We start from the raw sequence: 13,175 nt of genomic DNA, 5'->3' as shown, positions 1-13,175 counted from the left end.
CAACTGCTCAATAACAGACAGTTGAACCCTACTCCAATATTGAAATAACCAGTCGTCTGGAGTCATCGTTCTAGTGAGATTATGCAGCACACAGCATATTGTCATGGTGAATCATTGCCGCCCAACAGAATAATGAGGCATTAAGTTTAAAATTTTAAACCTTTTTTAAGTTCCCAAAAAGTGCGTTCTATAATATTACGAAGAGAGAAATTACGATAATTAAAATAGTCTTTGTACCCTCAAAATTGACTTTGATTATGGAGCTCACTTCTGTGGTACCGTTCTCCGGGATACGGGGGCAAAATCCCCTTATTGCATGGGAAAGCAAAATCGGCCAAATAATATTTACCTAATAACATAGATTCCAAAACACACATTGAGATGACTTGAAAGGAAACAAAACATGACAAAAAATCAAACATCTTTGCATTAAATAAAAAAGAAGTATACCCTTAGGCGACCATGGAAATTAGGCAGATCCTTGACTCACCGCATGGAGAAAGACATGAGCATCATGCGTTGTTCCCTCCCATCCAGTGTATGCAAATGTGAACTTCATATCGAAGTCACATATACACAATACATTTTGGGCAACTCGCCCATGGCAATTTCTAAATGTCTCACGTACTAAGGTTGGTACTACGGTATGCATCATAGTGTCGTCCATCGCTCCAACTCATTACTGTCAACTCATAAATAAAATCACGTGTAAACAATTACATTAAATATATTTAATTATGGTTTTAAATCCAGTAGTTTGAAACATAATTTTTTGTTATAAATAATTGAGAATTCATTACCCCAAACCACGAAAAATTTTGGTTGTTCCTTACAATATATGGATGCACCTCGTCTATGAAATGTAGTTTGATAATATGTCTTCCAAGCTCACATAAGGCCTTCATCACCCTTCTCACATATAATTGTTTGGGTCGAATGTTGAAATCAGTCATCAACAATTCTTTAGGCCTGTGTGTGGCCCACAATTATGCAAAACATGGAGACATATTCTTCTACGGTCACCGATCGTCTAGAATCACGCAAAAAATTATTTCCACGTAACAACAAGTATAATGCATGAGATGTTGATACTTCCATCCGAAACATATCCTTACAATTATCCGGATGTCTACTCAAAATTCCTACAATATACTCATCTCTTCGAATGCCTATGTTGTGTTGTGACATTCAACGATGCCACCCAGTTGATATAATATGATCCTAATAATAGTGTCTAGCTCAAGTGCTTCGTACTCATCACCACTAGAGCTCCATTCATCGTCACTACTTACATCTTCTCTGCCCTCGACTGACCAATTAGTTCATCATCCATTATCTCTTACACGTTCATTGAAACTGTTGTAAAAATTACATTAGAATATTAGAGTTGACAATTTACAAAATAATATATGGACGGGTATGAATATGAATGAAGCTTGAATGGTTTGAATGAGAGGTTAATTTCATTTTTTAGGTAGTTTCAAAAATGAAATAAATAGTATAAAGTAGACATAATTTTATTTGTGAAGGAAATAAGTAGACATCTCCTACAACAAGAATAGCACAAAAATCAACACAAAAAGCTCGCATAAATTAAATTTGATTGAGAAAACACTCCCCATTAGTGGAAGAAATGGATAATAATAACATGTAATGAATCAATTAATATATCCAAGTAAGAATTAGATGGTAATTGTTAAATAGTAAGGTCACCCGCGGTGTTACTCATTTTAAGATCACAGGGTTTAATAAACCCTGTACACTCTACATGTTAACCATTGATTTTAAACATACATGTAGGCATATATTAAAAAAAATAGTATGTAGGCAAAAACCCTATACACTAAAAACTTAGTATGAATTGAAAATGAAACACAACTTTTAGAGAATATAATTTTAGTTTATTGTTCTTAACTATTTTTTTAGTTACAGTATAAGCATAGAGATTTCAGACCTGATGATTTCATGCAAAATGTTAGAGCCGCCCCCTCCTCCACCAACACCAACACCAACACCAAAGTTGCCCCTTCATCCTCCAGAAAGGGATGCCAAGCCAAAGATCGTGAAAATGGTTGTGCCTAAGGCTTTTACTCCTAGAAATTGGTGCAATTTCTTTATCGTATGGGCATTGAACTAGTTGCCCAAATATTTTATGCAGTGTTTTGTGTGATATCTTCTAGTCAAACAGGCAATTAACCCCTATTCAAACCGAAGCAATAAAATCAGCCCAACTATGCGTATACTTTCAAGTGACCGATATTTATATATAGGATTAACTTCACAATGACAACATAGTAGACCTCCCACCTACATTGTTCAGATCCTCACCTGCTACCAATAACTACGGTTGGTAGAAGTCTCACTAGCAATTAATTGATTAGATCTACGATTGGTAGAAGTCTCACTACCAATAATTGATCTTCTGTTGTGGGTGAATGGTTCCGAGTTGAAGCGCATCCTCATTCTTGTTTGTTTATGGTTGTTCTGATAATATTTACCCATGTAACTTGATACTATTTACCCATGTAATTGATTAGGATGAGGTGTAGATATATATATATATATATTTAATTACATCCTAAACATTGCAAGATCACATGATCTGCTATGGATAAACCCCTTATACAGGCCGGAGATAATGCATTTTGCGAAGTTACTCAAAATATTATACGTCTAGCTATACACACGCGCACACACACACACACATACTTTCTTACACGTAGAATGCCATAAAGTCATAATATTAATAAGTCAACAATAAAGCCAGAAACACATGATGCATGCGATACAAACGGCCTGCACAAGAAGCATCCAGCAATAAAAGTCTTTGTACTCAACAATATAGTTTACTATTTGATATAAATTACACCGTAGAAGTCCTCACTAACAAATACTTGTAGAAGTCTCACCTACTACCAATAACAAATATATGTAGAAGTCTCACCTACACTGTTCAGATCCTCACCTCCCACTAGCAGATATTTATTTTCATGTATTTATTATCACAAGTTTATTGTCACAGATCCTCACAAATATTTACTTTTATGTATTTATATTTGATGTAAACTACTCATTATAGGAAACATCACAAATCAATCAGCCACATAGATTTCCATATCAACAATTTCATATAGTACTAATAGCAAATAGCATCTCATCAAGTACGTTCACATGAAATAATTAATAATCTCTAATATAGATCCAATAGCAAATGACATAAAGCAGTAAAAATAGAAATCAACAATGCATGGCCCACGATTGCCTATGCTCGTCATTTATGGCTAAAAGGTCCTGTTGGACGATGAGGTCACGTAGTTCGTTGAATGCACGAAAAAAGTTATCTTTCGGTAACTTCGACTGAGTGAACGGATCCCATCCATCATCGCTGTCCATGGTCAGCGTCGATCCCTTGCTATGCTTTGCTGCAGAAGCCTCAGCTCTTTCCTCTTAGCACTTCCATCATACTACTGTTGTTTTCCTCATCTCATCAACCTGGCTGCTTCGCCCCCTTATTTTTATAGAGACGTGACAAGTGTGTCGATGGTCCCATGGAAAGTGTCCCCATGGAAACGTCTATGTCATCAATATCAACCTCTACTCTCAATTGCGTGCCCAGTGCGAGGCCCTGACGTCGCATCTCTGCATCAAGCCGACGCTCCTTGTCACTTATTCGATTGATGCATGGTAAAGTGTCCCAGTAGCAACTGACACACTAAAAATGGTGTAAAACTTTGCATATTTTGGGCACCCTGCGTTCTGAAAATACTTCCAGTCTGATTTCACCTAGTTCAAATATATCAAGTCGCTTCTTATATATTGGTTACCTAGACATAAAAGTTGAAGGAAACATGTATTGATGCAGTAACTTGGCTATTTTTTTTGTGTAAGTTTAATTAGCTTATCCTAATAGCATTTGCCCAGTGCTAGTAACTGGCTATCACCATTTTGGTGTCAGGGTCCCATCTCATACCCTTTTGGCTCATCAAATCAGTGAACTGTTGCTGCCTCTTCTTCAGCTTTTGTATTTTGTCATTTAATTGGTTCGCATCAAACGCCTTTGTACCCAGAGTAGTAAGGCATTGAGCGTAAAAAGCGTGGTCCCTAATTGTGATCTTCCCTGCCCGTAGTGCACTACTAACGGCATTCCCATACATTATCTCAATCAAAATATCATCTATCTCATCTACCCATAACTCACGATTAGTGTGTGTATTCTCTAGATCATCCATGTGAAATAGCTAAAATCACAGATCAAGGATATATAGAACATAGCCATGTGAAAGGATGATGGATGCAGATGAAGGATAAATATATAAGGCTAGTGATTAATTGCAGCAATTAATATGAATTAATGCATATGAAAGATGAACGTTCTATAATTTATAAATGTCAACCATACTTGTCGACAGTGAGTTACGCGACACGAGCGTAGGTCGTAACGCTAGGAAAACAATATACCTTGAAATGTAATTAAGTATTTAAGTTTTCTATATAAAAAAATAAATCATTGTATTTCCTTAGTATAAATTTTTCCTTTATGAACTCATGTTTTTTCAAACTTAATCACATACCACACATACAGAGAACCTGTTACACACTTTGGTACATTTATGGACTAAAACAAACCAACATGTACACGTTAGGCTGCATTTGCAGAACAAATTTTTATAGTCTAGTTCAATCCAAGAGGAGCATGAGAAAATCTTGAGGGTCATGCCAGAAAAAATGTTCATATGTTTGAGGTGCAAGACTTGAGAGGGATAATAACTTGCTAGTTGGATCATAAAGTTATTAAATCTTGTGAAATTTTCTGGGAGATCAATGTTGGAGGTATTGATGAGCATTTTCGGTTGCTTTGTGTTATTACTTGTATTTGTCACTATGGCATGAAAGCTTTCATTTGGTTATCTCATTAGACAAATTGATACGAAGTTACTTATGGTGGCTAAGCTCTCCCACATGGATCCCACAGAGTAACTATCTCATCTCTAAGGTCTAGAGTCTGTGTGCACACTTTTAATGTTTTGGGGCTTACAAACCAGAACGCGATAAAGACAATGCACACGTTCATTTTGTGTGCACAAACAGATCAGGATAACCAACATAGAACATGGACATAATCTGGTGCTTTGTAATTTTTCCTCAACAATACTTAATTGACATTGTATCTTAGCATGAGTTGTCCCTAAGTTATGGTACAAGACCTTGATTTTTCAAGAAAATTTGGACTGCCAACTAATAAAATTGTAAATAATTCATGCTCAACCTAAATGTAAAATATTTAAACCTTGTCTTGATAGCTCGATTATAATCTTTAATTGGTTTTCAAACTCTAATAATCTTTTCTAAATGGTAATTTTTTCGCGAGGACAACCTCCTCATCTTTGTTCAAGTGCAAACTTCTACAAAGTCTAGATTTGTGGACAAATAATTTCGATAGACAATCTCTCTCTCTCTCTCTCTAGCAAGTAAACCCCAATATTTACTTCTAAATGGTAACTTTTTCATAGGTTCTATCCCATCCACCATGTTCAAGTGCGAACATCTGCAAAGTTTGGATTTAGGAACTAAACTTTTGAAAGAGTACCCCGGAAAGTTGGAAAGTTTGAAAGAGCACCCCTGAAAGTTGCAAACATTTGAAGGAACTAACCATACTTTTAGATTTAGACATTTCCAACAACTTTGATGGTATGCTTGTTTAGTGAATTATATTTTAGTGAATTATAAAATATACTTTGTTTTAGTGAATTATATTTTTTATTCTGCCAACAAACCCAATTTTTGTTTCTAAATACTAATTAATTCACAAGTACTATCACATCTTCTTTGTTCAAGTGCAAATGGCTCCAAAATTTATTTTTTTGTATAAGTACACAATTATATTAATAGAATAGGCATTGCAGCAACCACAAACCATTCATTTTACTTATAAAAAAAATATTAATAGAATAGTCATAGCCCAAGTGTACAAGATGGTATACAAAAATGGCTCCAAACTTTGTATTTGTGAGTTAATAGTTTCATAGGAAGTCTTTGCGTATAAACAAAATGTTTTCTCATCTTATCAAAACCTTAACATAACCACAACAACAACAAAAATCTCGTAGTTTGCCCAAATGTCAATCATACATACACAACATCCAAATAGATTCCAACAGTCCAATCTAGTTCAACCAATTTTGCAATTGACAAAACAAAATAAAAAGGAAATAAAAGTCCAAGGAAAAAAACCAAATTATTTTTGTTCGCATAGACTTCCTCTATAACAATATATAGTAAAATAGATTTTCCTTAATAGTAAAATGGATACCCAATTTATGTGCACAAACAGTCCCAATAATCAACATAGAACATGGTAGTAAATTAAAAGTATAATGAAAAAACCCAAGAAGCAAAATGGAAAAGTTGAAGTAGGGAGACGAGGCATGCTTACCTGGTAGGATCGAGTCTTCAGAGCCGTCGTGGCTGGCCTCTGGGCTCGACGACGTTTATGGCCAGAGACAGTGGTGTATCGTGAGGTGAGATGTGTTATGGTGGATTCGTTCATTTTCGACATATTCAATTTATAGTACGTTCTTGGGGATTGAAATAGTTACAGACCTTGCTATAAGCCGTCGATCCGCTCACCGACAAAATCACTGCCCAATTGAAAGAGGAAATGAGAACGAAAGGGGCATTGAGTGGGTTTTCAAAAAAGCTGAACCCATTGTCGTTGTACAGGGCACGAGAACCCTTCTTGTTCAACGCCCATGCGAGCTTAATGTGTTCTTCAAGAGGGGAGAAGACCATTTGATGGTTTGATGGAACCATCTGTCACGAAAATGGTTTAGAAGCAAAGAAGAATCGTACGGCGTCACTGTGATGCAAAGGAGAATCGCATGGACTGATGGATGCAAAGATTCACACTTTGCAGCTTACAATAAGTAGGGCTTGTAGGTCTCAAGCTTGGGAAGGAAGGAGAAGCAATGGACAGTCTGCTATGTCGAATGGGAAAAGGTTCATCCATCTCTGATGGCTACGACTTTACATAGGGAAAATCAAGGGAAAAGAAAATGGACAAAGGGCACGTGGTGTCAGTTGTTTTATCAGTGTTAGGTAATTTCAAACAGTATTAGAAATTTGAAATCTACTTGAGACGAGTTCATATGGGTAGAGATAAAAAATAATGTGTTTGTTTTTACGATTACTCTATTCGTACGAGCCAAGTTGAGTTTGTTTCATCTCAACTGTGTCTCAACTCACAAAACAAACAAGGCCTTAACATAATCTTTTGTTTTGCTAGCTTCTTTTTCATTCTTAGGCGCTGTCATTTTTGCAGCTTCTCCTTATACAAAATAGAATAGAGGCAGAGATGTACTAGAATTGAGTATTTTCCAAACCTTTTTAGTGATTGGGTAAGTAAGTGGATGGTCATGATTTCTGTCACGTACATGTGCCCACTGCCAACTTTAAAATAATTTAATGTTCCTCATTCATTAACATTGAATTGCTGAAGAGCAAAATCATGGATCCAACATATTGAATTTTTATTATCTCACATCTATTGCATTTTTAAGCTAAGTATGAATCTTCTGCCAAAACTAAAGTATAATCTTAACAAAAGTGATGGAGAAATGGACAAAAAAACGACAGACCCACGCCCACGACTCATGGGCTAAGCGTCAGACTTCAGATAAGGTAAGGTAAGGCAAGAGCAGTGCTACGTCCACCGAGGATGTAGCACGAGACCGGCTCGAGAAGAATAGAAGTATTTTTTTTATTTATTTATTTTTTTTAAAAAATACAACATTATAAAAAATTATTTTTTTAATCACTAAATAACAACAAAAAAAAATTATCGAGACCCAAATATCGGTAACTCTAGCATTAAAAGAACTACGCACGTGTAAAGTAGGGAATAAATCTCGAAGCCCCGCGCTTGGCTTCGCAGCTGAAGAAGTCATATTCGTCTCTCCACTCTCTTCACTTCACTTCATTCATTATCCCGGAGCCGAGTTCTCCCCCAGGCCACTGCAAGAATCTCTTTCTTGTATCCGGGTATGCTTTGTTTCGTTTTCTTTGTCTGCTAGATGATACTCCTTCCTTCCATTATCTGTGATTTGTGAGAGTTGGTTCGCTGTTTTCACTGGGCATTTAAGACCCCACCCCCACCGATCTTCTTTGCGCTCCGGTGCGTGCTCTATTGGATTCGTCGGTGTAATTTTCGTGCCAGATTTGTGCTCATTTTTCTTGTTAGATAGATTCCATATAAATTCGCTGGAGAAACTGGGATCAGTACGAATAGTGGACGGATCGATGCTGCATATGTTCATGATTTCTCTCCCCTTTTGGAAATCCATCTCTTTTCGTTTTCTGAATCAATTTCCATTTCTCTATCTGACATATTTATCTTCGGATTAAAATCCTGTAGTATTTCCACGTAAGCTATGGCAGAATTCCTTAATATATTAATAAATTATTTTAGGGGGTTCATATTTTTATCGCTTTTAAAATAAGGGGACATATTGGATCGGTGAGAAGTGGTAAATACTGATGATCACAAAACATCATTCTTTCGATTTGAAAGCTAGATCGCATTTAAACGTTTGAGTACCCTTATCCATTTTTCTTCTTATCATAAGTTTAATAGTAGAGCCTTTTTCTGATCGGAGAAATTTGTTGTACGACGTATCTAGCCAAGTATGATCAGAGTTTGACTTGTCATTGAGAGTAGATCAGACCAAATTGTATCTGCATTGCCTTTTTCTGATCGGAGAAATTTGTTTCCCAATGTATTAGCCAAGTTTGATCGGAGTTTTGCGTCGTAATTGTTGAATAGATCAGACCAAATTGTAGCAGCATTACTAATGTAATATTACTTTTAACAAACCAGTCAGCTCGAAATCAATTCTTTTTGGAGGTTATGAATTGATATAGGACTCGAGAATATCATTTCTGATTTTTCTGGAGTTGATACCCATTATGAACTTCTCTTCCAGTTAAGCAATAAACTTTGCATGTGATTGGTTTTTGTTGTACTTGTCACTTTTTCCCTTGTGAAGGATAACCACCATCGTCTTTAAGTGTAACATCATTTATCAATTTATGCAGCACCACCTCGCTTGTTAACAGGGAAAATGCAAGGAGCTCTTCAATCATTTTCATCATGTGGATACATTGTAAAAAATACAGTTCTGAAACACTTCCGTCTCATGAATCCACTGATGCAACCTGTTATGTTCTCACGCTTTCAGTCGATAACTCCTGCTCGAATGGAAGAGCATGGTTTTGAGAGCACTACGATTGCAGATGTCTTGAAAGCTAAAGGTAAAAGTGCTGATGGCTCTTGGCTTTGGTGCACTATGGATGACACTGTTTATAATGCTGTTGAGTCGGTATGCATCTTTGAGCTTAATAATGTCCTTTTTCTTTTCTGTGTATGACAAGTATTTAAATGATTTGACGGGATTTTCTGTAGAGAAAATTAATCTATAGACTACATAAACCATTCTTTTGCAGATGACACAGCACAATGTTGGAGCCTTGGTGGTAGTGAAACCTGGAGAGCAGAAATCAATTGCAGGAATCATTACAGAGAGAGGTTTGTGCTTATTTAAAGATTTTTTAGCTCATATACTTCCCTACAAAGAACTATTGTATTTGTCCGAAATTCATGATATGAAGGGTTGTGTTTAGAACTTGCACTCTTATTTAATATACCACGACATATTATATTGTTCACTGGTATATGAGAATTTGATTATTTACTTCTATTATAGTTTAATTGCATCAACTGATCTAAACTTTTTTTGAACTGCAATCTGATATTCCACAAGATTCATTGACATTATTCTCCAATGATGTGGTTTCTAATTCATTCTACCACCTGAAAGGTCTATCTTGCTTCTTTATGTTGGATGGCATCAATGTGATTTTTTTTTGTTTTATTTCGTTGATCATATACTGGAACTCCATAGAATTTAGAATAATGGATATAACACGAGAAGCTTCAAGAAATATCTATGATCTCACGATATGTTGAATGAATGCTGACCATTTCAATTTTCCTCCCCTCAGAAGAATAGGGTGTATGGTGAGGTTCCGGATTCAATAACACTAGGTTGCATATTTAACTTTACCGATTGAAAAAAACGGCTGGCAACTATTGGATTCTAAGTAGGAATACTTTGACATTTAAAAGAGTTTGAGGGAATGAGCTCTTATTCGTTCCAAAACCCTTCATTATGAGATGGCAGATTTTCCCTGGCTGCGACAATTGAAGATGATTTGTATGGCTTAGTTGAGATGACTTTCATATCTCGCTTGAGTTTAGAGATGATTCCATGGACCATTGGCTGGTGCCATGAGGGACGTGTGATATCACTGGAATCTTGCCAAAAACTCAACTGCCAAAAGTGGGAAAGAAGTGACTTCCTGGTTTACTAAGACTAAAAAAAAGAAAAAGAAAAAAGAAGTGACTTCCTGGTCTTGCAAGCTCATATACTATCACCATTATATTTACTCGTCAAAATATAATATCCTACCCGCAATTCTTGGAAGGTATGTCTGTACTTGCCTTAGTTGATCATGTTTTCTATTTGATGATATATTTGCAGATTATTTAAGGAAAATTATAGTGCAGGGAAGATCATCCAAATCAACCAAGGTTGGGGATATTATGACTGAAGAGGTATAAAATTTTCTCCACTTTTGCAGGAAAGCCATGGTTCTTGGTTTTTTCCTCCAGTTTCTAACAAAAGCTTTTCACATTTTCCTCTTTCTTGCATTGAACAATCTGTGGCGTTATAATACTGCAACATGATGTCCACAGAACAAGCTTATCACAGTAACACCTGATACAAAAGTTCTGCGCGCAATGCAACTGATGACAGGTACCATACGCTGCTTATTGTTATTGACGGTTATTCTCTCTCTCTCTCTCTCTCTCTCTCACGCATGCATGGATGCACACATACACAAATCAAGACAATTAAGGCTTGGACCTAATGTTTGGGTGTGCAGATAACCGAATCAGGCACATTCCAGTCATAGATAAAAATGGGATGATGGGCATGGTGTCCATTGGAGATGTGGTCCGTGCTGTGGTGAGTGAGCATCGGGAGGAGCTAGACCGCTTGAATGCTTATATACAAGGAGGATACTAGATGACAAATGACTATGGTGTTGATGCACTTACTTGGAAGCATTGCCTGCTCCATGAGCACTAATAAGCTTTAACTGCTTGTAAATATCTGTTTTATGGGTCTCTGTGTTTCAGATGTGGATGTATGAATGGTACGAACTACCTGCATAAGGTCGAGTGGACGACAAGCTCATAATAAGCACTGGAATTTTTCTTGAAACTCTGTTTTCAATTCATAGCTTAGTGCGTGTTGCAAGTGACACGGCAGATGCTTTTGACTTTATCAATCGTTTTACCTTATGCCTGAAAATTCAACTCCATGTTTGTTGAAAACTATGCATGTTTATCAAATTTCAGAAACCACATCATTAATTTCATGTCTCATTATTCTCAATTGAAACAGGAAGTAAGGCCCCATAAGTATGATGAGATCCTTCTATCGATTGACTTAGACAGACAGAAACACACAGAGACATACATATATAATATTTTTATCTCTACATATTTTTTCTTTCAACAAGTAATCAATTTTAACCCATCTTGGATTCGATTCTGCAGTAGAAGATATTATTTTGGCGTTATTTAAAATATTTTTTAACAAAAATAATGCAAAATTATTTTATATATTTCTAGCATTATCATCATCATCATCTTTTTTTTTCTTTTTTTTCTTTTTTTTTTCGGTGGAATGATGTATGCATAATTTTGTAGCATTTTAGTTTGGAAAATGATACGCAAATAATCATTTTCGTGTAACATAGTTCTATTTAAAAATACTGGTTATAAAAAAAAAATTGTAAAAAAAATTATTACTCTTTTTGTTTTGATAGGAAGGCTTCAAAAAGGCCAAAATAAATGACTAAGGTCTCTTGTTTGAGGAATGAATGAGATGAGTAATTTGTGAATAATAGTAAAATAGTTTGTAAATAATAATAAAATAGTTTGAGATAAAATATTTTATTAGGTTTTGAGAAAGGAGAGAAAAAAAAGTTGAATAAAAATCTTATAAAATTATAATATTTTGTATTTTATTTGAAAATTCAACAAAGTTGTAAAAAAGTCGAAAATTTAAAATTTAAAAATATTTATATTTGAGTGTTGTTTGAAAAATATATGAGATGGGTTGAGACCCAAGAGTTTTAAGATCCTAATACACTTCTAATGGTAACAATTACTAAATTGTTTATTTTTTTCCTCCTGCAATTTTTTTTTTTTTCACAGCATTTTCCACTAATTTTCTCTCTTCTTAAAAATAACACTTTATCTTTTAAACCTTCATTAGTCGAAAACAAAAATTTTAACTTATGCTTTGTTGAGAATGAGATCTGTTCATAGACAAAAATAAATAAATAAATAAATAATAACATAAACAATTTTAGCATTTCAAATGAGTAGGGCAGGAGTGGCATAATCGGAAGAAGTTGAATTTTTAGCAATGTTCAGAGGTCTCCCATTTTGTATACAGAGGGAGATATCTCACATCATTCTCAAGAGTGATTGCTTGATGAAGATAAAAGAACTTCAAGAAGCAACAACAGATTCCTACTCAAATTTATATAATCTGGTGAAGGAAACACATCATTTAATGAAAATGTTTAGTGTTTATAAGATTCAACATGTTCATAGATTAGGCAATGAGGCTGCTTATTGTTTGGCTTGTTATGCTTGGAATGTGGATGATGTTGTCATGTGCGGGGCAGTTGTTCATACGCTTATTTTTGAAGCTATTTGGGTTGATAAGATAAACAATTAATTTTTTTTAAATTTTAAAATAAAAATAATATTAAAAAAATCTATTTTAACAATATTTTATTTAAATTTTTAATTTTAATCTCAACTCATCTCATCTTATCTGTAAAAACAAATGAAACTAAATTTTTAATGAAGTTTTCCTATAATATATATCTACTCTATTATAATAAATGATTATATAATTATGAATAGTAAATTTTATTTTTTTCTTTTAACTTATATTATTTTTTTGTTAAGTCATGTTTTATCAAAATATCCTTAATTGTCATGTGGTTAGATACTTTGTTGAAATTAATTTTTT

General features: G+C 34.9%; 1 protein-coding gene across 3 annotated transcripts; it reads left to right on the top strand.

The window, feature by feature from the left end:
* Positions 1–7,899: 7,899 nt before the first annotated feature.
* On the top strand, positions 7,900–11,432 carry LOC108986804 (CBS domain-containing protein CBSX3, mitochondrial-like). 3 transcript variants are annotated; one of them, XM_018959565.2, is made up of 6 exons: positions 7,900–8,037; positions 9,091–9,374; positions 9,499–9,580; positions 10,596–10,669; positions 10,811–10,871; positions 11,002–11,432. In XM_018959565.2, exons 2-6 carry the CDS (start codon positions 9,117–9,119, stop codon positions 11,142–11,144), a joined length of 618 nt encoding a protein of 205 aa, XP_018815110.1. In that variant the 5' UTR covers positions 7,900–8,037; positions 9,091–9,116; the 3' UTR covers positions 11,145–11,432. The 3 variants fall into 3 exon arrangements, with proteins under 3 accessions (XP_018815110.1, XP_035546358.1, XP_035546357.1); XM_035690465.1 differs by having other exon boundaries at positions 7,906–8,037; positions 9,112–9,374; XM_035690464.1 differs by having other exon boundaries at positions 7,906–8,170.
* The last annotated feature ends 1,743 nt before the right edge of the window (positions 11,433–13,175 follow it).

The sequence above is a fragment of the Juglans regia genome, chromosome 5 (genome assembly GCF_001411555.2).
Source record: "Juglans regia cultivar Chandler chromosome 5, Walnut 2.0, whole genome shotgun sequence".
Taxonomy (NCBI): domain Eukaryota; kingdom Viridiplantae; phylum Streptophyta; class Magnoliopsida; order Fagales; family Juglandaceae; genus Juglans; species Juglans regia.
Note: the sequence above shows the minus strand (reverse complement) of the source record. Positions and strands in the feature narration are given on the sequence as shown.

Bases quoted from the DNA above. Each gene is read 5' to 3' on its own strand.
- LOC108986804 (XM_018959565.2), top strand. From the start codon at position 9,117: ATGCAAGGAGCTCTTCAATCATTTTCATCATGTGGATACATTGTAAAA. The intron at 10,670-10,810 runs GTATAAAATTTT...TGATGTCCACAG, and splicing joins GGGATATTATGACTGAAGAG to AACAAGCTTATCACAGTAAC. The intron at 10,872-11,001 runs GTACCATACGCT...TTGGGTGTGCAG, and splicing joins CGCAATGCAACTGATGACAG to ATAACCGAATCAGGCACATT.